Genomic DNA, 26,354 nt, shown 5'->3' with positions numbered 1-26,354 from the left:
CAGCCACTGATTTTTTATGGTATAGACTGCTGATTCAGAAGTATACCCCACCAGTGTGAAGGTAATGTATACTACATTGTCTAACACCACATAGTTAACACGGACAGTGGTCTACTGTTGTAGATCAGGCGCTTTTATCACACTATCAATGTAAGATCAGAGTGGATCAGGCGCTTTTATCACACTATCAAAGCAAGGTCAGAAACTTTGGAAAACAAGAGTGTAGCCAAGAATCTCCGAGTTGTCTGCAACTGTCCTCGTCACCAGATCGCTCCCAAAACGTAATAGCCAGTCCGCTCGCCAATCATCAAAATCAATATTTTGTGAAAAATGTAGTGAAATCGGAATTGCAGGTTTTCTGTTTTGTTAACAGATAAACAAGCACACATACAAACACATGCAAAACTAACATCTAAAACATAAACTTCTTCACGGTGGTGATAGGAAGTAAACTTTGAAAATATTGACAACTCCTTCCTTTTCTCGCATTAAGGTGGGGGTGGACATGATAAAAGACATGGGAGAAAGAAAGGGATGGGATAATGGAGACAGGAAGGATAAGAGGAGAAATGAAGGAGAAGAGGGGATAGAAAGAGGTGACCCCCTGTCCACTTTCCATACCCATAAAAAGGAGAACGGGTTGTTAATTTCGACAAGCGAATATGATCGCATTCTAATAGAGTCGGGGAACTGTCGATGTTGTACTGGGAAAGTGATCTAACAAAGTATGGCTCCAACGAACGATGTTAAGTGTAAATGAGGATCCATCAAACCGTATAAAGTGTCACTCCACCAAATCATACAAAATGTCACTCCACCAAATCATACAAAGTGTCACTCCACCAAATCACACAAAGTGTCACTCCACCAAATAATACAAAATGTCACTCCACCAATCATACAAAATGTCTCTCCACCAAATCATACAAAGTGTCACTCCACCAAATCATACAAAGTGTCTCTCCACCAAATCATACAAAATGTCACTCCACCAAATCATACAAAGTGTCTCTCCACCAAATCATACAAAATGTCACTCCACCAAATCATACAAAGTGTCTCTCCATCAAATCATACAAAATGTCACTCCACCAAATCATACAAAATGTCACTCCACCAAATCACACAAAGTGTCTCTCCACCAAATCATACAAAGTGTCACTCCACCAATCTCCTCTCACTCTCTCTTTCTCTCTACATTTACTCCCTCTTTCTAAATTCATGATAGAAATTCAACGCTTGATCAAAACATACGATCAGTAATAAGTTTGGATGGATGCAATTTATATATTGAAGAAAACAAAATATAAAAACATGCACCTATTTAATGATAAAAATGACGATACATGAAGAAATGCATGATAAACATGAAAAGTGAGGCAAGATAAAGGAATACGGAACACTGAGGCAGGATGGGTAATATATCTTCAATTAGAAAATCAACTACTCTACTATTACAATTACATACAGACAGATTGAGTTTCTGAACACATTGAAATGGCCACAATGAACACACTGCTACTGTCCTTCAGGCAGTGTTATCCACGCTCTGCTTTACGCTACAACAATCTCACTTCTCTTTCTTCTCCTCCTTTGTGGGGGTGGATGGGGTCTACAATAATAGCAGCTGTGAAAATAACTGGTAGACAATTGACTGTGAAGTTGGACAAAAATCATGAAGCTCAGAAAAGTTTATGAATTTCAACCTGAATTCTTTTCTTCTTTCTTTTTGTTTCTATTCTGACTTGTTACAACCCAAGCAATGAAGCACATATCATTCAAGTATATGTACCCCTCCCTCCACATTTGTAACACAGTTTGTTGTATGGTGTATAGATATGTACAAATACAGATAATTAATGCAGTGTTAGGTAATACTAAGACACAATGTCCCCTGTTTAAAAAAAAAGATACTAATATTCTATATAAGACGTTCACATCACTAATACAAAATTTAAAAACTTTAACTTTCAGTATGCCTTGCCAGTCCGAAAATATGAAAAGTTTATAAAGATTCGTAAATTAAACAAAATTTAATGTAAACATCATCTTTCTCTTCTGAAGAACATTGTATTTAAATTGTATATTGATATCTAGTGTATACAACCTTGCGAGGCCTGCCTCTTGGTCCCTTGGGTTTCACCTCCTAAAACATGTACAATGAGAATATTCAGTGTCATGTAAAACATGGCTGCTGCATCAGGACATAGTAATTCTATAGGAGATTAAAATGTAAGAAGTGCAGTTTGAAATGTCTCATTGTTGGAATGTCAAAGAAAAGATTGGCTTATTCCACACCAAAGTGTGTCAACTGCTTCTAAATATGATGTCAGCGGTGTTGCACAAGATGTAAGAGAATATTTATAAATGTAACTATAATTCCTTTGAAGAAATCCTATAGGACAGTTAAAGTGATGGATTCTTCTACCAAAACAGAGCTTTGCTAAAAAAAAAAAGAGAAAACATCTAAAACAAACAAACAAACACACACACCCCAATCCAAAAAAAAAAAAAAAAAAAAAAAAAAGAAAGAAAGAAACAACAAAGAAACATAGCATAACAATATGACATAATATTCATTAATGGTCTCAATCCTTTTTTCTACATAAATATATTTTAAAATGAGAAATATACTTTCATTTTTATCATGAATCTATTGCATCTCTCTCTCTCTCTCTCTCTCTCCACACAAACACAACAGCACAGCATGTTTTGCTTTCCCCGTTGACAAGCTTACCACACAAAGACTTGCCCCCGTTAGACTGACCCAGATAAGAACGGATGTTTATCTCCGAGTGCTTATTCAGTAGGTCAAATACCTAGAAATTCCAATTTTTAGAAATGCGTGGGACACATTTTAAACCTTTTTTTAACTTTTGGTTTCGTACCGTAGGTCTAGGTGTTTTAAAGCTGCCTTTTGGTCGTCCTCTAGGACGCTTAGGTTTGGGCTCTGCATCTTCTGGCTACAAATGCACAAAGACAAATTCAATTCTTCCCTGAACAAAGGAAAATTTGCTGCAGCAAGCAGCACAGCGTTGCTTGCTTCACTGTTGCACAAGTCCAATGCGGAAAATAGTTCTGTACCCAATATTAGTAAATTTCTTCAGGATACGAAAAATGAATCATTCAGTATACGTAAAATTAAGAAGAGAATATCTCTCCAAAGATATTAATCATTTTTATTCATTAATTAGCTTCAAGATCCAGAGAAATTTATTTGAATGCAGATTTATTTTTTTTTAATTTGCGCAAGTTAAAAATTCGTAAACAGTTTATCACAATTAAATTGTGCAGATAATGATATTTTACAAATAACGAAATTAATTCTTTTCCAAATATCGGGTACATGGAAATCGAAATGCAAATGTGGCCACTCAACAGAGATAACATCGCATTCAATGACGATGTTGTTTTGGCTTGGCTCTCGTGTCTCTCCATGCCTTTGTTAGCGATAGCGGGATCACACACGTGACAAAGAACATTCCCGGTCTTACCTCCTCTTTCTTTTCCTTTCGGGGTCTTCCTCGACCCCTCTTCTTGGGTTCATCTGTAGCTGTCTCCTCTTCTTTACTGTTATTTTCTCCCCCCATGCTTTGATCAAATGCCTGGAAAAACTACCTCACGTGATAAAACCTTAAAACGTCAATATTTCATTCAGCTTTTACCACCACGCACAAGATATCACCCACGGTGATCAAACCATTGTAAAATTGTATGAATGAAACGTTTTTGAGTCAGCTGTAGAATTCGACCCACATAAACATGTGTATTTAGGTCAGAATCGTTTACGGTGCGGTAAAATCTAGAGACCTTCCTAAGTTTCGTTCTGCGCGACGTATCACGCAAAATCCCACACGCATTCCTTAGTTTCGCTCATCCGATGAAGAGCACTTGAGGACCTTCACGCTTAGTAAGGCCTCAGAAAACCAGGTCATCTTGTGGTCAGTGGGTCATAATTGTAATGGAGACTGATATCAATTATGTATAGACTCTGTCTTAAATAATTGCATTGTTTGATTAAGCTTGACTTTTGGCGGGAAAAGCCACGAGGAAGTTGAAAACCATCGAAAACACAAAGTTTTACTTTTTAAACGCAATATCAGATCGACTCAGTGATGGTTTTAAAAAGAGAGAGAGAGAGAAAAAAAGCAGATCGTGTTATTCTTTCTTTCTAAAATTAAGGATACATCATATTCAAACAAATATTTTGACACATGTGCTTGTAATATACTAAATATTTGTTCTTATTTTAAAAGTGATAAAATTTGGGTTTTGTGAATTCTGCTATGTAATTCGAAGTATAGAGTTAATTTTCTTTCCTATAACTGTCATATCAATTCATTATTCTTGCAGATTTGGAGATATATTAGTGCATAATAATGATTTAAGAATACTTGGTCAGTGCATGTTAAATTCTTCTATAAAAGTTAATTTGTGTGTAGTGTGTATCCTTAACTAAAAGTGCGTCCAAAAAAAAAAAAAAAAATGAAATCAATGACAATGTTCAAAATGCATGTATATGTGAGTGTGTGTATGTTCATTGTTCTTAATCTGTTCTTTTTGTTTGCTTGACCCGAATGTATTCTGCAATAAAGTTATATACATTATTTTTGTGTGTATTTTCCCCCAGTACCTGTCATTATCAACCACAGGACTGTAGAAAACAACATCCAATAGGGCAACGAAAAGTCGGGAAATATTTGCTTCGAATCTAAAAATGTTGAGAAGAGACTGGATGTTCCCTATTTATATGAGCCTAAGTGAATTAAGATTCTTGTTCGACACATTTTTATTACTTTATACCTTTATTGGTAGCTATAAATAATACATGTACCCCCCAACCCTTGATATTTATTTGCGGCGATAATTTCTCGGAAATGTGTGGATTATCTGCCTATCTCATCCCTCTTTCGATTTATATAGTCGTTTCACGGTTTTTGCAAGCTTTAGGGAGTTTACTTTACTATACCGGTAGAAGGCCACTCTCTAAAGCTTACAAAAATTAAGCGTGGATCGATTACAATCGAAAGAGGGATGAGACATAGTATATGTACATAGTCACCATGTGGGTATAACTTTAGCCGCTAATATATATCCTCCCTCTGATCTTGCAGATTAGGAATTGTCCGTTTGGACCGGTGTGGGATATGGACTATGATTTGCATCCGATCCAGTGACCTGTTTACCTCAACTAAATATATATACATAATGTGATCGTGTTCACCTCGCCGAGGGTTGTGTGTGAACAAGATTGCGTGAATAAAGTCCGTGGGCTATTACATTATGTACGTTCACCCCAACAGTGTCATTTTCCTACATTTAAGGTAGATCGATCCTCATGTTATGTCAAATCTTTATTAAATCAAACTTTGCACATGAGAGTAATATATCATTCAGAGGAATTTTATTCACTGGATGAAATAAAATAACAAAAAAGTGCAAACTATTGGCAGTAAAAAAAAGTTTTATTTTCTATAGATAATCAATTATTTATGATTTTAAAATGTTGTCAAGGGCAATAACTTCTATGCTGACATTTCCTCAACTGTATGTGTATTATACAATGAGTTTCCTATTATCCACAATTTATTATTATTATTATTATTATTTTTTTTTTTTTACATATTTATAAATCAGCAGTTTTTCTAAAGTGTTGGTATGAAGAAAAATATTGTCATTTTAACAAGTTTTTATCTATTTTTATTCTGTATTTCAAAAATGTGTGATTTTTTAAATGTTGATCTATACATGTACTTTTGTCTTTGTATGTCTGATAACTCAAAAAAGGTGGCAACATGCACATTTTCTTTGGTTATCAATTAAATTTAACTATATTGAGTGGAAATTAATAAGATTTTTCTACTTTCAACCATTAATATTGATAATTCACATTTGGAAATTTTCAAATCGATTAATTTTTCGCTATACATCACTAGACTGAAGTTAGCAGCCACCAACCAGCAGCCAATGAGGTCATACAAACTAACAACCAATACGAAATTTCATCAAAGTATTGAGAGTACTCGGAGGGAACACTAAAAAGTAACACATAATCAATTAATAAACATACATTGTATTCTTAATCATCAAGTTTCATTCTTAACGGCTGTCACAATTTGAGTTTGTTTTATTATGCTTGTTATGGCGTTCCATAGTTTGTTCTCATCATATAGTCGTTACGGATAGTTGGTCACGGCTGTCAGACCGGTTTGTAAATGCTTATGTGTTAGTTCTGACCAGGCCGTGGAAGTGGGAAGGTGTGTCCGCCCAATGTGAGAAAATAATAGACCTGTGTGGTCGAGAGTTTTACCTGTGTGGTTCACTGGGCCTGAGTTGTATGTACATTTAGTACGGGTGTTCGAATGATGTTCCTGTGTGGAAAATGAGAACACAATTTTGAGCATTTCGACACCGGTGAGTGTGAACTGTTTATTTTTGTTTACGTTAGGAAATTTTGTTACTCTATTTAAATTTATGTAACCAGTTTATTTGTATTACACAATATACCCGACATATGCAAGTTTTCAGTATGTAATGTATATGTAAAAACCCGACTGTTACTGTGTAATTATAGGTGACCAGCTGTGTGTGTTATTGTATGGCTCGAGCAGGTGCTCGCAACATGTATAACATGGCGTTCTGAGATATTTGAACAGCGTTGGAGAACGACCTATAGAAATACAGGAAATACGTTCACGGCTACAGAAACGTTGAGCGAGTGATGGACAAAGTGTCACCACGTGTCTGAAGACAGCCAACGACTGTTGTGTAAAGTGTGGTAACTCTTTAGTCAACGTATTTTGTTTCGCCATCCTGTGTAACATATTTCGAATTCGAGAGACAAGTCTGCTGGTTTTCTTACATAAGGCAACATAACGTAACATTTAGTTTTAGTCGGGTACACGTGTAATCGTCTGTAAATTCATATTTTTTTTGTTTTGTTATATTTTTGTTTTGTTTTTTGTGTGTATGCGTGTTGTTGTGTGCATGCGTGTGTATGAGTGTAGGTGTTACTTGCTATATTAGTGAGCACGATAATAAACTTATTTGCACATACTCTTGATCTTTCTTCAAAGAACGGTTTGCAGCGAGGGATTATTTCCATGCCATTATCACAAATTGAACTCACCTGAAAACTCCTAACTTTACATCACTTAGAGTGATAATGATTGTTAATAAAGACATAATCCTTGAAGATTTCACAAAAGGAGTATTCAGGCAAGGAAGTGGACCCCTAAGACTATCATTTTCCGCCCTCAGTTTGAGGCTGTAGGGGTACCAACTGGGGCCTCCGAAGGGTGGGGAAACTTTTCAAATTCTCTCTAATAATTGACTATAGGGCATTGAAATAAAACAAAACAGATAAAGGAATAGAAAACAATAAAGTCAACCATATAGAGCCTTTAAAGGGGGTCGCACGGGCCTTTAAGGGCAATTGAGCTCACCTGAAAGTTCATGATTTTACGTCATGTAGGGTCATAATGGAGGCTAATAATAACCTAATCTTTGAAGAGTCCGCCAAAAGAGTGGGCAGGCAAGGAAGAGGACTCCTAGAGCTATCATTTCCGCCCTCAGTTTAGGGCTGTAGGGGTACCACTTGGGGCCCCTCCAAGGGTAGGACCACTTTTCAGACCTCTCTAATAATTTAATATTGGGTGATGAAAAAAAAAGAAAGCTAATATACGGGTAGACAACGAAGTCAAACATAAAACCCCTTAAAAAGTCGCACAAGTCTTTAGGTACAAATGAGCTCACTTGAAAATTCCAAATTTTACATCATATAGGGTCAGAATAAAGGCTATTAACAACTGAATATTTGAGGAGTCTGCTAAAGAGTATGCAGGCAAGAAAGAGGACCCCTAGGGCAATCATTTTCCGCCCTCAGTTTGGAAATATAGGGGTACCACCTGGGGCCTCCCATGGGTGGGGCCACTATTCATACCTCTCTAGTAATTGACTTTTAAAGGGTGTTTGAATAAAACAAATAAAGGACTAGAGAACAATGAATTTAAACATATTGAACCCTTAAAAGATGTCATATAGGCCTTCAAGGTCAATTCAGCTCACCTGAAAGTTCATGGTTTTACATCCCGTGAGGATCCAGGTTAGAATAGGTCCTCAGTACCCCATACTTGTCGTAAAAGGCGACTGAATGGGTCGGTCCTTCGGATGAGACTGTAAAAACCGAGGTCCCGTGTCACAGCAGGTTTGGCACGATAAAGATCCCCCCTGCTCAAAGGCCTTAAGCGCCGAGCAAAGGCCTAAATTTTGCAGCCCTTCACCGGAAATGGTGACGTCTCCATATGAGTGAAATATTCTTGAGAGGGACGTTAAACAATACACAATCATGGTTTTACATCATGTAGGGTCATGATGAAGGCTAATAACTTAATATTTGAAGAGTCCGCTTAAAGGGGATGTAAGTACATGTAAGGAAGAGGACCCCATGGGCTATCATTTCCCGCCTTCAGTTTGGGGCTGTAGGGTTACAAATTAGGACGTCAGAAGAGTAGGCAACTTTTCAGACCTCTCTAATAATTGATTATAAAGGGGTTTGGAATAAAACAAAACTGATATACGGCTAGAAAACAATGAAGTCAAACACATACAACCCTTAAAAGGGGTCATATTTAACTTTAACATTTAACACGTTTAACTTCATTGGTCTCTAGTCCTTTATCAGTTTTGTTTTATTCCAACAGCCTATAATCAATTATTAGAGAGGTCTGAAGAGTGAGGCCCCCGAGGGCGAAAAATGGTAGTCCAAGGTGTCCACTTCCTTGCCGGCGTACTCCTTAAAAAATTGTGAAATCTTCAAGGATTATGTTTTTATTAACAATCATATCACGCTATGTGATGTAACGGAACTTTCAGGTGAGCTCAATTGAAACTTGATGATTAAGAATATGCTTAGGCCTATCAATTGTTTGAAAAATTATTAATTTTGATTAATTATGTGTTGCTTTTTTAGTATTTCATCTGAGTTTTCTCAGTACTTTAATAAAATTTCTCATTGGCTGCTGGTATACAAAATTTCGAGAAAATTAGTTTAAACTTTTTAAGAATCGGTGTTCTGTTTGGGAAAATGTATAAAAAAAGAAGTAAATTACAACATTTGAACTTTAGTGGCTGCTAGCTTCAGCCAAGTCAAATGAACATCAGTAACGAACGCTATCAACCAAGAAGTAATATTAGAGTTATTCCTCTTTGAATTAAAAATCTAAAGAACATGCTTCTCGTCGATTCTCTATTGGAGCCAATGGCGGATTTTTAGACTTTACTGGGGTAGGGTTGAGGCCCAAAGAGCCGAAGGGGGAGGACATGTGAGGGGGTTAACTCCCTCCTATAGGGAGGGGAGATCTGGATCCTCCCCCGGAAAATTTAAAAAAGATTGATTTAAAATTTTCGACTGAAATTCTTGTTCTTCCTTCCTTTCATTTATAGTCACCACATCCTTCATAGGTTCGGGTGTGGTAAAAAAAAAAAAAAAAAAAAAAAATAGAAGAAAAAGAAGAGGGGGGGGGGGGATCTGAACCCCCCTAAATCCGCCACTGGGAGCGTTTGTGAACTCAAAACCGTGGTTTGCGACGATGGCACACACACATAATTTTGTTGTTTTATTTATTATAAATTTAAACATTTAGTTACAAAGCTTAAAATCAATAGGTTTAACTATAGTATAAAAAACTGACACATAATAGAAATAAGACTTAGATCTCTTAATATCGGAATGACGCATGACTTCATTTGACCTGTACATCTGTGGAAAGACTTTCACACCAGATGGCGAGTTGCGCAAATGTAGTGCTCGAAGCCCATGGAACTCTTGGTAGAGAATGAGACTTTTGACTTGAATGCACCGCGAAGTCATTTGATCTTCTACAGGTCCCAATTAGGCGTAATTAAAATCGTACATTTTCTTTTCAAAGGAGCATTGATATTGATCTTAAATGTACAGTTATATAACGACGAGTGTGTAAAGAGATATTTCAAGTGGAATTTGGTAGTGGACATAGACAGGGAATTAAACTCGTAGCGCTCCACTTCTTAACAGTAATGGAGCTGAGGCCCCGAAGGAGCCGAGACCTAATATGTTTAAGGAATGGAGCGCTACGAGTACATTGACCCGATTTAAATCCACCTTTACTGGGCCTCTTGCTGTACTGAACCGGGGTGGTCTACGTTTTGAATGTAAAAGTAATGGAGAGGCCATTCAAACAGACTGCCACTATAAATATTCAGTTCATGCAGAACTATCGTCATATCAGTATAAATCCACCAAAGCAGTGATGAGGAACTTTTCTTGACCCAGCGTCATTATAAGGCCGATGCTACGGAGAGTGATTACGATACAGATAGTTTGATATCGGATATATTTGGATTACAAAAAAGTCCAGTTCAACGTTAATATCAAAATGTCTCAAAACGAACCGTTTGCACCCCCAGTGCTTTGATTTAAGAGATACAGACGACGATTTACTTGTTTTGACGACAGAGAAAGATTAAAAAAAGAATATCGTTTCCACAAGCCCAACACAGACTAGGAGATCTCAGAACTATATACAATCAAACAGTCACGTTTAGAATAATCATAATTATCATTTTATTTCAATGATTTCATAAAAAAATAAAATAGATAAAATAACTGGCTGTGAAGAAGATACAAACAAGCTGTGACATTAAATTTAATTGTGTAAATATTTTTGTATGTGCTTTTATTTCCAGGTTTGCACCCGCAACTATGTCGAAAATACGATGGGCAGTTAACACATTTAAAGAGTGGCAAAAATACCAAAACCAAATGATGAAGGATGAGTTAAATTACACGTTTTATCTGTGAAACCAAAAAAAACGTAGACGGATCCGAATATCCCCCAGAAACAATGTACAGTTTTGTTATTCGCTTACAATTGTATATGGATACCGTAGGACATAACCTCAAGGTTTTGGTTGATGATGAGTTTTTGTAAATTAGAAACACTTTGGATAATGTAATGAAAACAAAGGCAAAGGATAGAATCAGTGGTGTAAACAAACAGGCATTGTCAATATCGGAAGATGAAGAAACATTTTGTTGTCCAGCGGCGTCCTAGGTGGAGACACGCCTCAAAAGCTTCTGTACACAACATTGTACCTCGATCGTGGACTACATTTTGCATTACGTGGTGAGCTGGAACCTGGAGCATCGGAATTTGCGAAGAGGAGAATTTTCTTAAATAACTGTGTTTGAAGTAGCTGCAGAACTGTGGCTCTCTGTAAAAATATTGGGACAGATCCAGAAAGTTACAGTTCTGCAGCTATGTTTGAAGTTCTGCACCTATGTTTGAGGATGAACATGGGAGATTTCTTAACTAGACGGAGGGTACATTTAAAATAATCAAGGACGACTCAAACATAGATTGCATGATTGATTGTTTTTACGTTCCGTTGAGATTTTTTCACTCATATTGAGACGTCACCAGCTGTAGGTGAAGTACCACAAATTTAGACCTATGCTTAGCGCTCAGGGCCGTAACATTGAGAGTTCTTTATCTTTCTTTATCAACGCTTGCCGCGACACGGGACCTCCATCTTAAGGTCATATCCAAAAGACCCGTTATTCTCACTTCTAAATGCCGAGATTTAGGCGAAGGAGCAATTACTACCTATCTTAACGTCTTAGGTTTGACGTGAGTCACCATGGCAGGAGCGCGCGGGGCTCGAACTTACAACCTCCCGGTTACGAAGCGAACGCTCTACCACTGAGCTACCGCGACCGGTCATCAAACACAGAAAAGTTTCCAAAATGTGTATTTGAGCATATGAAAACAAAGAACTACCTGATCGGTGTATCGTTAAATATGAGCAAGTGCTCCGATGTAAAACTAAGTGATGCTTATTATCTCCATCCACTTTCCAACCGAAAACCAATAGTATTCTGCACAGCCCCTCTGCAAACATAAGTTTACATATTATATATTATTATACTTTCATGTAAAATACTCGAACTTGATTGGTCGAGAAGCATTTGAAAAAACATATTGTTACCCTCTGAGAACAAAAAACACGCGCCCCAGGGTGATAGTATTTAGCAACGGGTAACAGTACTTGACAACGGGTGATATAAAAAATTATGACATGCGTCAAATTTATGCGCGTACGGTTCGCCGTAGATTGCTAGACGACGTCGTTTGAGCGTTTGTAATAAACGCGAGTACCCGCATCGAAATACGAAATATCGCATGACAGTGATTGATCAAATGTCAACAGACGAAAGTTTTTCTGCTTTCCAGTTTACATAACATTCAGTATAATAAAACAAATATTGCATGTAGTTGAGGGTAACATTAAAATTTTCACCCCTCGAGAAACCATTGGCTACGCCTCGGTTGACAATGGTTTTCTCGGGGTGAAAATTTTCAATGTTACCCTCAACTACATGCAATATTTATATAATGTCCGACCTTTGCAGAAAGGAGGTTTTCAGATATTTAGAGCAAACCACTTGAACTACGGGCGTCAGCAGCTACCCGACTTTATCATGCTGATGTAGACGAGCAACTAATTTCAGAGGCGACTAGGTCGAAAGCTATCCACAACATCGTGCTTTCCTCTTTTTGTTCAGGTGTGCCAAATGTAGTTGTGATATGACACTGTGTGTGCATGTGTCTTATGCTATTTTTCTTCTTTCCTTTTATGTCATGTATTCATATTTAGGTAATAATTTATCACTAATTAGGTGTGTCTTATGCTATATTTTCCTCCTTTTCCTTTTATATCGTATTCATGTTTAGATACAAATTTTAGATGTTAATTTTATGTTTGTATATATGTTTTAATGCAAGACCACAATGGAAACTAGCTATATGCTAATTTGTGTTATTCTGGATAAATTAAAGCTATTATTATTATTATTAACTATAAACGCACAACTGCGACACAAAAACGGAATCTGAGTGAGATTCTCCAAGAACACAAAGACACTAGGGCTGTGCGGTGCACCGAAAATTTCGGTGCACCGCGATTCATACCATTCGATTCGGTGCACCGATTACAAATTCCGGATTTCGGTTCGGTTCGGATTAGATTTTACTTACACCAAAACAACAAATATGGCGTCCGAGTGATGTTGAAAACATGTATTTTTTTATGCAACGGAGATTTAAATCACTACTGTGTTAAGAGTTAGCATTTTCACCACTCAGATACCAACAGAATATGGTCCGTAAGATCATTGCAGTTTATCTTTACATGACATATAGCATTTCTGTCAGTGGTGGAGTGAAATCAACATCGTAGGTAATAACACAGATTTGACAGTTAACATGAGAGAAGTAAATCAATAAAGGAGAGATTTTCAAAGACTCTCAATTGATAGAATTGTTGAATTTTTGTATATCAATGAAAACAATATCATATACATTTTAGATTCACTATAGATTTGTTTAATAATCCAAAACTTATGCAGCACATTAATATAACAAATTTTGATAGACTGTCAGTGTTTTCTTTTTCTATCAAAGTTATAAAATGTCATTATGAATAGATATAATGTTTACAAATGACAACATATAGTTATATAACTTGAATTAAATCAAATCAAATATGCTACTCATTAAAATTGTTAATTTTTGTGGTGTCATTAGATAAATTGGACCTAACATGAACCGAATCGAAAATAACCGAACCGTGCTGTTCTGAATCGAAACCGAACCGAATCGAGCTAACCCTGAATCGTCCCAGCCCTAAAAGACACTGATAACAAATACAATGATCGCTTTGTCAAATCTGAAGATTAACTTCATGTCACTGTGAATGTAACCGTAACTAAAAACTAAAATTTGTGTGTTTATTAAATTTGAATAAATCACGTCTTACGTTTATCTTTATTGTGTACGTTAGGGCATAATCATGTTTTTCGCTCCGCGGAGCAAATCAGTTTGACATGCTTGGTTTATACTGTTAACTATTGACTTTTTATAATCATGCTATTTATTCCGTTTATAAAAGCAAAAATCATTCATTCACATTTACGGAATAAATGCTACAATTAAGTACGTAGAATACATGCTAATTCGCTCCGCGGAGCGAATAACATGATTATGCCTACGTTAGAAACATTTAAACATATAAAGGTTGGCCTACTTTCCAAACGCTCCATTTCTGAAAAATAATTGAGCGTTCGAACAAAAGAATGACGTCATAGGTAGATTAAAAATATATATTTGTCTGTCTGTGAACTAAACTATGTTCCAGGATATTCTTCATGTATTGGAAATTGATCACGTTGTGGATTTCTATGAAATTATAACTCGTATATACATGTAGGTAGAGAGGCATCCGTTTATGCCGAAGGTAATGGTAGCACCACTGTTAATCATGGTCAGTCTTGTTGAGAGCTGCGCACGAGTTATCTCAGCAGCCCAAATCCATGCATAATAATCTTTCCCGTGCAGGTTGCATGAGAAGATTGTGTTTGGGTAACATCTCGAATTTGAAATACATGTTTCCTTTCTTGTGTTTCCGTCTTCAGTAAGTGACTGTGCTTGTCATGTACCCTTTCAGTCCTAGCAAGAAAATCCGAACTGCTGCGTCTGCAAAAGTCCTCCACACAGTGATTTCACTCTTACAGAACAGTAACTTGTAACATTTACATTTGTACATCTATACGTTACAGTTTTAATTACTTTTACTTTCCTTATACAATAATTAAGAGTGAAAACAAAATATTTTTAACAGAATGCACATTCATTTTAGCACTATAAATGTAGTCTCACGCTATTTGTAATCAGTTGTCGAACAAAGAAGGCTTTGCTAATACACTGTAGCTTTGAAACACAAAATAAAATCAGACCTTTCAAAATGTTTATCATTACTGTATAGCAATTACTGCATATTTCATAATTGGGTATAATTTGTATTTACACCTGACACCACACTGATTAAAATCAAGAACCTTGTTTGGTATGTATGTAGACCTAGAAAATTACACTTGTATTCAATATCAAAGAACAATCACAATCACCATTAAATAGGGTATAGGCATACTTCGATGACGCATATTACAGAGAGAAGCTTTGTCCGTGTATGATGAGGTAAAGGTGTTGTTTTCTTCCAATTTCAAACAATATTGATAACATAGGCCACAAAAATACTTGCTCCTAACGTCATGACGAACGACGAAATTTCCCTGATTGCGCCACTTGCAAATCCACCAAACAGCATATCAAAGAAGGAGGGCCCTTCAGTTGATAGTGGAATAGGGGTAGTGGTCAAACTACTGCAGGTTTCACTGGCATTAGCGACCGGACACAGATTAACGCGCGCTTTTTCCGTTGGTTTCCATGTGGATAACTCGCAAGTCTTTACCAGACGACCAAAATTGGCGGGTGTAGGCGGGAAAGCAGACTTCTGCATCTTATTGACGTCAGCATACGTCATGAAGCCGCTTGTCATGAGAGTAAGGCCAACGATATATTCTCGACCAACTTCCGTTTGTAGAGTGACTGCTGAACACGGGTTTTTGGCGTCGATGTTTTCTATTATGATTTCACCAGGCACTTTGTAGTTGTTACCTTTCAGAACACAATAAACCTCAAACCGAGAATCCAAAGCATGCTGATGACGTAACTTAGCATGGTCTGTATCCTTTCCCCACAACACCACGTCAGATCTAAATAGAATCTCTTCCATGTTCATCCATTTTTTCGGAAAACAGTCATCTGCATTTTCCTTATCGGTTTGTTCACCCAAAATCAAGCGTCCAAATATAAGAGTAATGAAAAGTGTTAAGAATAAACCTTTGATAAACATGTTTCTTCACGTGTGGCAAAAGGTCGACTGAATTCGATCTTCTGAAATCCCTGTCTTAACTTAGACTCTGACATATGTATTGTTATGACAATTAATCCATTTTATTAGAGGTAATTAACTTCCGATGTTTAGAAAACTAGATTGTTTTCGTTTACTTGGGTAAAGGTGACTATGAATAAATGATGTGTTCAGCTATTATTGGCAAAAATCGGTTACCATATTTGTACGATACTCTTACACAATGAAGAGAAGGCGTAAAAACCTGGGCCCAGTTTCATAGAACTTTCCTAAGATTTATCTTAAGATGATTTTACATTTTTCTTTATCTTGAAAAATGAATCATTGTTTCTTAAGTTATACACGGTCATCCCTACAGTATTTCCGTTTGTAGACTTAGTATTTACATAGCTGTACCTTACAACATCGCATCTTACACGTTACAAGTCAACAAATGTCAAGTTTACATGTTTGTCGAATTTCGATATGACCATATATACAGTATGTGGAAAGACAACGGAAATCCACGATTATTACCGAGAACCGAAAGAATTCCCCATCCGTAGGACTAAGCTATTGCGCATGCGTTAAAATTGACAACGCATGTGCATCTCGAATTTGTTAAGTTTTTGTATAAAAAGACTAATCGACATGTGTCACAGTCTCAAGTTCTCAACGGTACGCATTACAAACAGAAAATGATCTATAAGGTTACGAAGAATGGATTTACACCAAAGCATATAATTTCTTGATGTGCATGTGCACAGACACGTAACGTTTATGTATGGATAAAACCATCCAACATGCTAGTACAAATATTTTGCACCGGTTTAGGTAGCTCATTGCACTAAAATTTTATTTAATGGCTCGTTAAAACACCTCTTATGAAGTGTGATTTCACCATCGAAAGAGTGAAACAAGTTCTCAATTATTTTATATGATTTTTTGTGATTTGTCCCGAAATGATAAAAAAAATAAAATGTTTTCCTTGCAAATGAAGGATTCTAGAGTCCAAATTTCGCTGTGATTTGGTGCATGGTATGGATATCTAATCAAACATGCCTAAAAGTTTCAGATATAAACGTTCTAAATAAAATATTTATGAAAATTGAAAACGCTATTTGTTAATATACAATTATGGCCTGTTTATAGCAGGGAGACATCGGAAATAATCCCATCTTAGTAGGGGTATCACCCGAGGGCGCCTATGCGTATGTAATATTAAAAGTGCAGAGGTCATGTGGTACTGCACTTCACAGGGCCAGTCAAAAGGCTGAAAGAACATCAATGAGGGGCATCCCGTCTCTGTTAAAGTGTTCCTCTTTATAAATTTTGTGGGAGATGAAGTCTCAAAGAAGTTGTTTGAGTGGATAATCACATTTGATATCCTTGATTTCGTCCATCTTATACTCAGGCACGTTAAAACAGAAAGGGGACATTTGTAATTTTCATAAAATTGATTTCCCGTTATTTTTACGTTCAAAGTTATTTTCACATAGAAACTAAGGTATATTGGATGATTAATTTTTCGAAGTTTTGAAATACGTTAACATTTATTCCGGAAATATATTGTTCATTGGTGACGTTTCACCCAAGTACGTACAAGTCTCAATATAAACTGGTTCCCCGCTGATTGGTGCTACACCAATCGTAACTACTCGGCTATTTCCGTAACCGCAAATGAACGGATTACGGAAAAAGACGAGCGCGTGATCCGATTGGTGCTACACGAGAGAAGCGAGGGTACCAGTTTAGTCTCAATATACCTGGCGAATTGCCAATACGAAGCTAAAGTGACCAAAATGTAAATATGTTAAAAGAGTATTTTATAGAATTTAAATAGTTTCATTGTCATTGATATCTGTATAATATAGGGAGGTGACCATTCTACATTGATCCAGTGCCTTTTTATGGGATTCGAAACTGTGACTGTGAGATGTATGAGAGTTTGACCTCTAGGAATCAAGGACCCTATACTCCACTAGATGTACAGTGTATCACGCCTATGTTAGTGATCCTTATGCAATATACAGTGAATTCAATAAAAATTGAAATATTCTGAAACTTTTTCTGTTTCTCTATGACTGCCTGACAGACACAAAGACAGACACACACACACATATATATATATACATACAAAAAGACACACACACAGAGAGACGGACAAACACATACAGACAAACATACACAGACAAACACATACAGACTGACGGACACACATAGACACAAATACAGACGCACACACAAACACATAGTCAGTCACACAAACACATAGACACACAGACAGACACGTATACATGCAATGCATGCACACGCGCACACACACATACGCACACACAGAATTGCATAGAAAATTTATGGCTGTGGAGAAATTTCTTGCACTCACACTCGACCAATGCTAAGAATACTTCTGACATATTTACTAATCGATGACCTTCAATTTCAATAAAATTAATAATATTAAGTATAAACTTCATATTTAAAGCATAAACACTATATTTATACACAATAAACAAAAAAAAAAAAACAAAAAAAAAATCTTGCCTGGAAAATTCAAGCTGCAAGCTGATTTGTGCTTAAGGTCTCAAACTACCATGAAATGGAGGAAAATTCGCCTTCAGGAGCCCATGTTTTAATTTTCAGATTTTATTAAAATGGCAACCAATTTTTAAAAATAATGTAAATGGTTCTTGAAAGTACACATGTGAAAGATTTTAAAGGTCCATCATGACATCTGCTGCTAGCCTGGAAATGGGTTGAGATACACTCAAACACCTGCCATCCTGGAAGTAAAAAATCAACAAAAATGAGGAAAATATACCCATTTTCAACCCCTCCTAATTAAAAAACAAACAAACCAATTTTCCCAGTATATTGACAGATATCAACTTTCAGCAAAAATCCTAACCTTTCCAACAAGGCCAAATTTGCAATAGGGAGACCCCAGGTGGTACCCCTATATTTCCAAACTGAGGGCGGAAAATGATTGCCCTAGGGGTCCTCTTCCTTGCCTGCATACTCTTTTAGCGGACTCCTTAAAGATTAAGTTGTTAATAGCCTTTATTCTGACCCTATATGATGTAAAATCTGGAATTTTCAAGTGAGCTCATTGTACCTACAGACTTATGTGCGAGAAAGATAATAGCGCCTTGACCATCGCGCTCATGTTATATACCTACAAGGTAACTATGTACATTACAATTACGGGTAAATATAACAATTATTGCAAATGGTGGTAAGTGTAGCATAACTATTGGCTAATATAACGATACTTCTATTTTGATTGAACACAAAAAAAGTAATTGGTATGACAATGCACATGCTCAAATAGCAAGTAGAGGATCAGTGGGTATATACACACAGGCACCTCAAGTATGGATACTACCCCCCCCCCCCCTCTCTTTTTTGATTTTTTTTTGCGACGATAATTTCTCCAAAAATGTGTGGATTCCCTGCCTTTCTCATCCCTCTTTCGATTGTAATCGATTCACGCTTTTTGTAAGCTTTAGAGTGGCCTTCTACTGGTATAGTAAAGTAAACTCCCTAAAGCTTACAAAAACCGTGAAACGACTATATAAATCGAAAGAGGGATGGGATAGGCAGGGAATCCACACATTTCCGAGAAATTATCGCAGCAAATAAATATCAGGGGGGTGGGGGGTAAGTAGTATCCATACTTCAGGTACCTGTGGGTATACATGTATTGTTTATATAGCTATCGATAAAGGTATAAACATTTTAAATTCACAATCAAAAATTCGAAGCAAATATTTCCCGACTTTTCTTCGCCCCATTGGATGTTGTTTTCTGACAGGTACTGTGGGGGAAATGCACAAAAAAATAATGTAGATACCTTTATTGCGGAATACACCCTGGTCAAGCAAACAAAAAGAACAGATTAAGAACAATGAACATATACACGCTCACATATACATGCATTTTGAACATTGTCATTGTAACGACTGTTGGTTGTATATTATAAAATCTATGGTATGACACCAATAAGGTATCTACCCGGTACCTATGAGGCTCGTTACAATAATAGGGTTCGAAGGTACCTATCTATATCAATGAAGAAAATGTATAACAGTTAATACAATAATTTATTTTATCGTGCTTCACTGCCTGGCTGGTATGCCGTCCTTGTCTCGAGCTCCAGTCCCGTGGAGATCCCGGTTAGAAAGGTCCGTGTGTGGTGGCACGATAAAAATCGCTCCCCGCAAAGCGGCCGAGCACAGGCCAAAATTTGGAAACCCATCGCCGACAGTGGTGACGATTCTATTCAGGTTGACCTTGAGAAAGGCGAGTAGCGTTCGCCCGGGATTAAACCTCCATCACCGGCTGAATGGGTACCTCCTGCATTTAAAAGAGGGGGGGGGGGGGGGTGACCATAACGTTGCCGTGCTTCACTGTCTTGCCCTCCTAGTCTCGGACTCAAGTCCCGTGGGGATCCAGGATAGAAAGGTCCACATCACCCATCGCAGTTGTAATAGGCCGTCAAATTAAACCGCGGGTCCGAGTCACAGGTGGCACGATAAAAATCGCTGAGGCTGAGGCTGCCCCGCTAAGTGGCCGAGAAAACGCCTAACTCAGGCCAAAGATAAGCAACCCATCGCCGACAGTGGTGACGATTCCATTGCTGGAAGAGATGTTTTATTGTATTGCTTATAGGAATTAGATAGGTCACAGTTCGTTATCTTCACCATGGACAAAAGAAATCAAAAACCAATCAATCGGTATTGCTTCTATCTGTCCCTTCTTTTTTTTGTTGTTTTTTTTTTGTTTGGCTTCATCCTGTTGCTGCACTGGTAAAGGATTGTTTGGCTGCGTATACGATTGCACGATGTTAATAAATTAGCTCGATGGCAATGGATTGTCAAAAAGAACAGATTACGATATTGATAGTATCAAAAACACAAGTATAGTCACAGTTCAATTGCTCGGCTAAAATGTAATAAAACACTGATGGGAATCCGGTGTTGATCGGTGCTCGGTGCTACCACAGGAGTTTGAAATTTTATCAATAAAGTCAATAAAATTCACTTGATTGACCAAGCCATGAACTATGCGTTAGCATAGCGAACAGGAATGAAACGCCGTTTTCGGAGTGAATGTGACGTATTACAATGGGTCCTCGGTAAAGTCAATGTTCACACGGAATCGAATAAAGTGGATACTGGGGTTAGGAGGCAAATTTAAGTAGGCAAATGTTGTTAGTGATAAATACTGACGAGTTATATTCATTGCGCGGCGGTTCAAAGCGAAACTCGAGATTTCTCCAAAACGGCGTTTCATTCCTGTTCGCTATGCTAACGCATAGTTCATGGCTTGGTCAATCATGTGAATTTTATTGACTTTATTGATAAAATTTCGAACTCCTGTGGTGCTACTAGGTTAATCTCAGCGAGATTCGTCGAGGCTGGATATTTGGACTGACGCCTCTTCCGAATCTCAGACCAGTGTCACATAAAGTGATTCGGGAAATCTTGCCTGAACTTCAGCCGCTTGTTGCGATTAAAATGGGTTAAATTGAATTTCTTGTTCGCTTCAACTTTTCGCCTCAGACATCCTATTAACTCCCTATCACAATGAAACATGCATTTCTTACCTTTACAAGGTGTAAATCCCACAGTAATTCAAGTTGGCTATTTTCGAAGCCATTGCAAACGGCCACCATTTCATATTTTACCTTCTCAACACTGAAGAGTTCCGATAGTTTAGAATGCCTTCAAATAGATTGATTAAATATTACACAGTTTTCTTTTTATTGCTTTTAATTTTTATGCTTAAATGCTTTGTACAAAGTAATTGTCAACCAGTAAGTTCTGTATTTTCAATCATAGTACAAATTGTCATGAAGTAGTATATCGGAACTCTTCAGTGTTGAGAAGGTAAAATACGAAATGGTGGCCGTTTGCAATGGCTTCGAAAATAGCCAACTTGAATTACTGTGGGATTTACACCTTGTAAAGGTAAGAAATGCATGTTTCATTGTGATAGGGAGTTAATAGGATGTCTAAGGCGAAAAGTTGAAGCGAACAAGAAATTCAATTTAACGTAGTTCCACACTCCTGTGACGTCATAAGATTGTGCAAAGTCAATAATTTAATGACTGGAACATAAATTTTGTTGGAGTCTTTTTCAATAGTTATTGTAAAAAATCTTGTTAGCCATAAAATATTTCAAAAGTCTTAGTTATATTTGAATAGTCAATTATGCGTTTCAAAATATTGAATCCAAGGACAATAACTCTGTTTTCATTAAATTATTTATCAAGTCCATTATGCAATAGATTTCCTATATTTTTCACAAACATTTTACCAAGGTGATAAGGAATTATTATATGTGTCTTTTCATGAAATTACATAAAATTTTAATCCATGAGTGGTTTTGAATAGCTCAGTTGTATGGTGCCAGACTTAGGGTTTTTATGGGGGTATACATACTCTGGAAGCTATAGATTTGAAATTATTAAGGAAAGGTATAGATTTTTTTTCATAAATAACCATAACAGATGTACATTTACTAATATAACCAGAAAAAATGATATGTAAACCATGCTATAAGGAAATTGTGTCCATATTTGTTTGTTTTTTAACATTTTGGAGAGTAAGGCTAATTCAATAATTTTACACTTATTATACTAAAACTTGATGAACATAGTGAAAATGACATGTGTTTTAGTTCTTGACATGTTTCCTGATAAATAAATGCAATTTCAAAATTTTGTTGTTGTTTTTATTTTAAAATAACAACAGATAACTGTTTCCAATGAATTTCATAAAAATCTACATAGGGTACATTACTTCAGTAGTGTCTGTAATGAAAATAAATCTGGAAATCATTAACTAATTTGCCTTTTCTCATTACTCTGAATGTTAATCTATTGATTCCAAACAAAAAAATGCTACCTAAACCCCAAAAATCCAGGACTAAGGACCCACCTTAACCCATTTTAATCGCAACAAGCGGCCGAAGTTCAGGCAAGATTTCCCGAATCACTTTATGTGACACTGGTCTGAGATTCGGAAGAGCCGTCAGTCCAAATATCCAGCCTCGACGAATCTCGCTGAGATTACTACTAGGTGTCCGATGTAATTAGGTGTCCGGTGTTAGGTGCTACAGGTGTAGTCGTTCTCGAACACTACGACTAGTCTAGGATACTACTAGATTATAAATCCAACCCCCAACATCTATAGCATATCATGCATATAGAACATTGTTAAACTAAGTACGATATCCAAAGTAACTCGGTGCAAGGTGCTTCTGCACCGACTCTAAAACTACTCCGTACTAAAGTTCACCACCCTAAATCTATAACACCGTCATAAGACTATATATTCAATGAACCGGGATATATCATATGCATGCCATGCAAACCTACCGCTACCAAGTATACATTCACACAGAAGATATAATTAATCAATTCTAAATTCAACGCACCTGAAATGTGCGGTGACGGTGCAACTTTGCACCGAACTATAAAATTATCTCTAAGTTTTCTAATTTATATTAGATTCAACTAGATCCGTTGAAATAACAATAACTTTAATAACTATAAACTATAAAATATAACTAGTAACTAACTGGGAAAGACCTTGCGTGTCTCCCAGGGACAGAACCCCGAGTGCACCGACTATCAAATTTCACGACAAGAATTAATATGAATTTCCAAGTAGATCTACTCAATAAATTTACTATAAATTAAATCAGCTACGTATTTTAAAATACTTAAAGTATTTGCTAAAATAAAGGAAATACCTCAACTTCGGTGAAGCAGTCGGTGCCAAACTTCGTAATGTAATATATAATGCAGAATTCTGTCGCCGCTGACTATGATTCGCGGCTTTTATATCTTGACGCAATAGTGCAGCTGATTACGTCATGTACTGTACCTAAAACTCCTAAAACATGCTTTTCTCAATAAAGTGAGATCTTTTGACTTACTAATATAATTCATATATAACTTGTTAATTTATCTATGATTTTTAATGTAATCTAAGCATTTTATCTATAAAGTTTTATTTCTAAAACTATTGACATGTCGACGTGTCCTTCCTAAATCCGGAAAATATCCATCTCTATCATACGGATTCTGTAATTATCGGGCGAAAAGCATTTCCTGTCTCTACATCTAATGACATCCAGGTAATAAACAAATGAGAATTTCTAACACTTTTAAGTGATATCAGTCTTAAACTCTATCGGAATCATCCTAATAAAAGTATATCTCACGAGCGCAACATCATTGATTTTATTTTATTTCATTTTTTTTTGGACGCACTTTTATTTAAGGATACACACTAGAGTCTACACACAAATTAACTATACAAGCACATGTGTCAAAATATTTGTTTGAATATGATGTATCCTTAATTTTAGAAAAAATGAATCACGATCTACTTCATTTATTTTCTCTTATTAAAACCATTACTGAGTCGATCTGATATTGCGTTTAAAAAGTAAAACTTGTGTTTTCAACTTCCTCGTGGCTTTTCCCGCCAAAAGTCAAGCTTAATCAAACATTGAAATTATTTAAGAAAGAGTCCGTACATAAATGATATCGTCTCCATTACAATTATGACCCACTGACCACAAGATGACTTGGTTTTCTGAGGCCTTACTAAGCATGAAGGTCCTCAAGTGCTCTTCATCGGATGAGCGGTCAAATTCTACAGCTGACTCAAAAACGTTTCATTCATACAATTTTACAATGGTTTGATCACCGTGGGTGATATCTTGTGCGTGGTGGTGTAACGTTTTGGGTTTTTATAAATGTAATATGTTTTACGGCGTGACCGTGTTTGAGGGCGAAGCAAAAAAGTTTTGACATTAGTATCTATATCCAAAACAGGACAAAAACAACCCGAAGTTAGCACGCGGACGGAGTTGTATCAAAGCATCCTAATTTTTGGACATTTGATCCACCTATATATTAAACGCGGGGAAATATAACGCAATTGATGTAAACAGTCTATTGTGACGTCATATGCAGCGTCGTTATTTAGCAAATTACAAACAAAGCGTTTGAACCACAACAAAAAACATGGCGTTAATGGTGGAGTGATTATATATGATTAAGAAAATAAGATTTACATGCTTTTACGGATTTTATGTATAACATCTCAGAACGACGTGAACTAGGGTAGACGAGATTCAAAATGGAGGAATACATGTCCACGCGCTAATATTCGAATCGACGCCATTGGTACGAAACTTTTCAAGTTCCATAGGTATGGTTTAATTTTTCATTATTTTCCTATATTTTCCTTTTAAACATGTATATACGTGTTACCTATAGGGAGAGCTCCGCTCTCACGGCCCTTCGGGCCGTGAGAGGGCTTCGCCCTCTATAAATTCGCTGCAACCTAGTATCTATGAGGCATGTTATAATAATAGAATTCGAAGATACCTAATTTTTAATGAAGAAAAGAAGTGTATATAGATATATAACAGTTAATATAAATATTTATTATAGCATCAAAGACAATGAACAAAATTTAATTAATACTGGCTAACTAGAACTTCCACGGAACTCGGAGAGGATCGGTGCTTCTCGGTGCAAGGTGCTACTCGGAGTTCGGTGCTACTCGGTTTCCGGGGCTTCTGGGTGTCCGGTGCTATAAGGTGTTACTAAGTACTGCTGCTCTTACTAAGTGTAACTATACAGGCACAATCAGGAACTCTGATACTATGATCAGGACTATATCTGAAATCCAAAAATTCTATAATATGTATACGATGTGACCGTTGGACCGAGCGAAGCATACAATGGTCATTGGAGTGTCCCAAGTGGTAATCATAATTCCGTTAAGTACGGTAGATTTATTTTTATTTTGAATGAAAATTTCCTAGCGCTAAACACCCAATAACATCTCAATATTAAAGGGGTTTATATGGGAAAAACAGTTTTACAGGATCCGCCTATTCATTGAACGCGGGAAATAAAACGCAAGGCGACGTAAACTGTGCATTGTGACGTCACATTTAGTCTTAACTTTTTTCTCTTTTTCAAAGCAAACAATTATAAACAACAATAATACATTCCGTATGCAATGAAAAAGGCCGTTAAAACTAAACAAAATTAACCAATAAATTCAAAATCGTAAAAAAGTAACCGTAATTTTATCGTATATTCTTATTCAAAGAAACTCATGAACTCGTTCATCTATTTAGTCGTATTACGGTTTTATATGTATTTATTTGCTAAAACCTGTTACAATGATAATTATACTATTTACTTTGAACCAACTGAGTGTTTAAATTACGAATTGCACGTCAGAGTCTTCTATTATTGGCATTCAAAATAAAACACGAATAACTGTTGAAGCAGGTAATGAAAAAAATGGCGGCGCCCATATGGATCACGAAAATTTCAGTGAACGTATATAGAGATTATCTCTTTTTCTTTTACTGATTATGACTTTTTTCCTTTACATACGTGTTACCTTTAGAGCCTTGCTTCGCGGACGGGCCTTCGGCCCGTCCGAGCTTCGCTCGGTATAAATAACAAAAAGCCCACCCCCTTCCTATTGACCTATCCAGTATGACGGCCGCCATATTTT

General features: G+C 36.6%; 2 protein-coding genes and 1 long non-coding RNA gene across 15 annotated transcripts in view; 1 reads left to right on the top strand and 2 right to left on the bottom strand.

The window, feature by feature from the left end:
* Window positions 1–1,307: 1,307 nt before the first annotated feature.
* LOC125656955 (high mobility group protein HMGI-C-like) lies at window positions 1,308–3,884 on the bottom strand. 2 transcript variants are annotated; one of them, XR_008797084.1, is made up of 5 exons: window positions 3,495–3,860; window positions 2,889–2,963; window positions 2,108–2,146; window positions 1,707–1,894; window positions 1,308–1,612 (listed from the first exon to the last, which is right to left on the bottom strand). XR_008797084.1 is itself a non-coding variant. In XM_048887569.2 (4 exons), exons 1-4 carry the CDS (start codon window positions 3,588–3,590, stop codon window positions 1,571–1,573), a joined length of 252 nt encoding a protein of 83 aa, XP_048743526.1. In that variant the 5' UTR covers window positions 3,591–3,884; the 3' UTR covers window positions 1,308–1,570. The 2 variants fall into 2 exon arrangements, 1 of the variants encoding a protein (XP_048743526.1); XM_048887569.2 differs by lacking the exon at window positions 1,707–1,894 and having other exon boundaries at window positions 3,495–3,884.
* A 21,355-nt stretch (window positions 3,885–25,239) lies between these two features.
* Window positions 25,240–26,354, bottom strand: part of LOC125653497 (uncharacterized) — a 5,788-nt gene continuing 4,673 nt past the window's right edge. Inside the window, exon 2 of the long non-coding RNA XR_007361945.2 lies at window positions 25,240–25,498. This is a non-coding gene — a long non-coding RNA (uncharacterized LOC125653497). The remainder of the gene's footprint in view (window positions 25,499–26,354) is intronic.
* Window positions 26,120–26,354, top strand: part of LOC125653493 (proline-rich protein 2-like) — a 34,961-nt gene continuing 34,726 nt past the window's right edge. For all 12 annotated transcript variants that reach the window (XM_056144657.1, XM_056144665.1, XM_056144663.1 and 9 more), the window contains exon 1: window positions 26,120–26,173. In XM_056144657.1, coding sequence (XP_056000632.1) covers window positions 26,126–26,173 — 48 coding nt within the window. In that variant the 5' untranslated portion in view covers window positions 26,120–26,125. The remainder of the gene's footprint in view (window positions 26,174–26,354) is intronic.

This window comes from Ostrea edulis, chromosome 7, assembly GCF_947568905.1.
Source record: "Ostrea edulis chromosome 7, xbOstEdul1.1, whole genome shotgun sequence".
Classification (NCBI taxonomy): Eukaryota; Metazoa; Mollusca; class Bivalvia; order Ostreida; family Ostreidae; genus Ostrea; species Ostrea edulis.
The sequence above is the reverse complement of the archived record's forward strand: the minus strand, read 5'-3'. Positions and strand labels throughout refer to the sequence as shown.

What these genes read in the sequence shown, in the direction of transcription:
- LOC125656955 (XM_048887569.2), bottom strand. Translation starts at nt 3,590, where the DNA reads ATGGGGGGAGAAAATAACAGTAAAGAAGAGGAGACAGCTACAGATGAA. An exon ending in GAAAGGAAAAGAAAGAGGAG is followed by an intron (nt 2,964 to 3,494) that starts GTAAGACCGGGA and finishes GTGCATTTGTAG; the next exon opens with CCAGAAGATGCAGAGCCCAA. An exon ending in TTAAAACACCTAGACCTACG is followed by an intron (nt 2,147 to 2,888) that starts GTACGAAACCAA and finishes TACATGTTTTAG; the next exon opens with GAGGTGAAACCCAAGGGACC.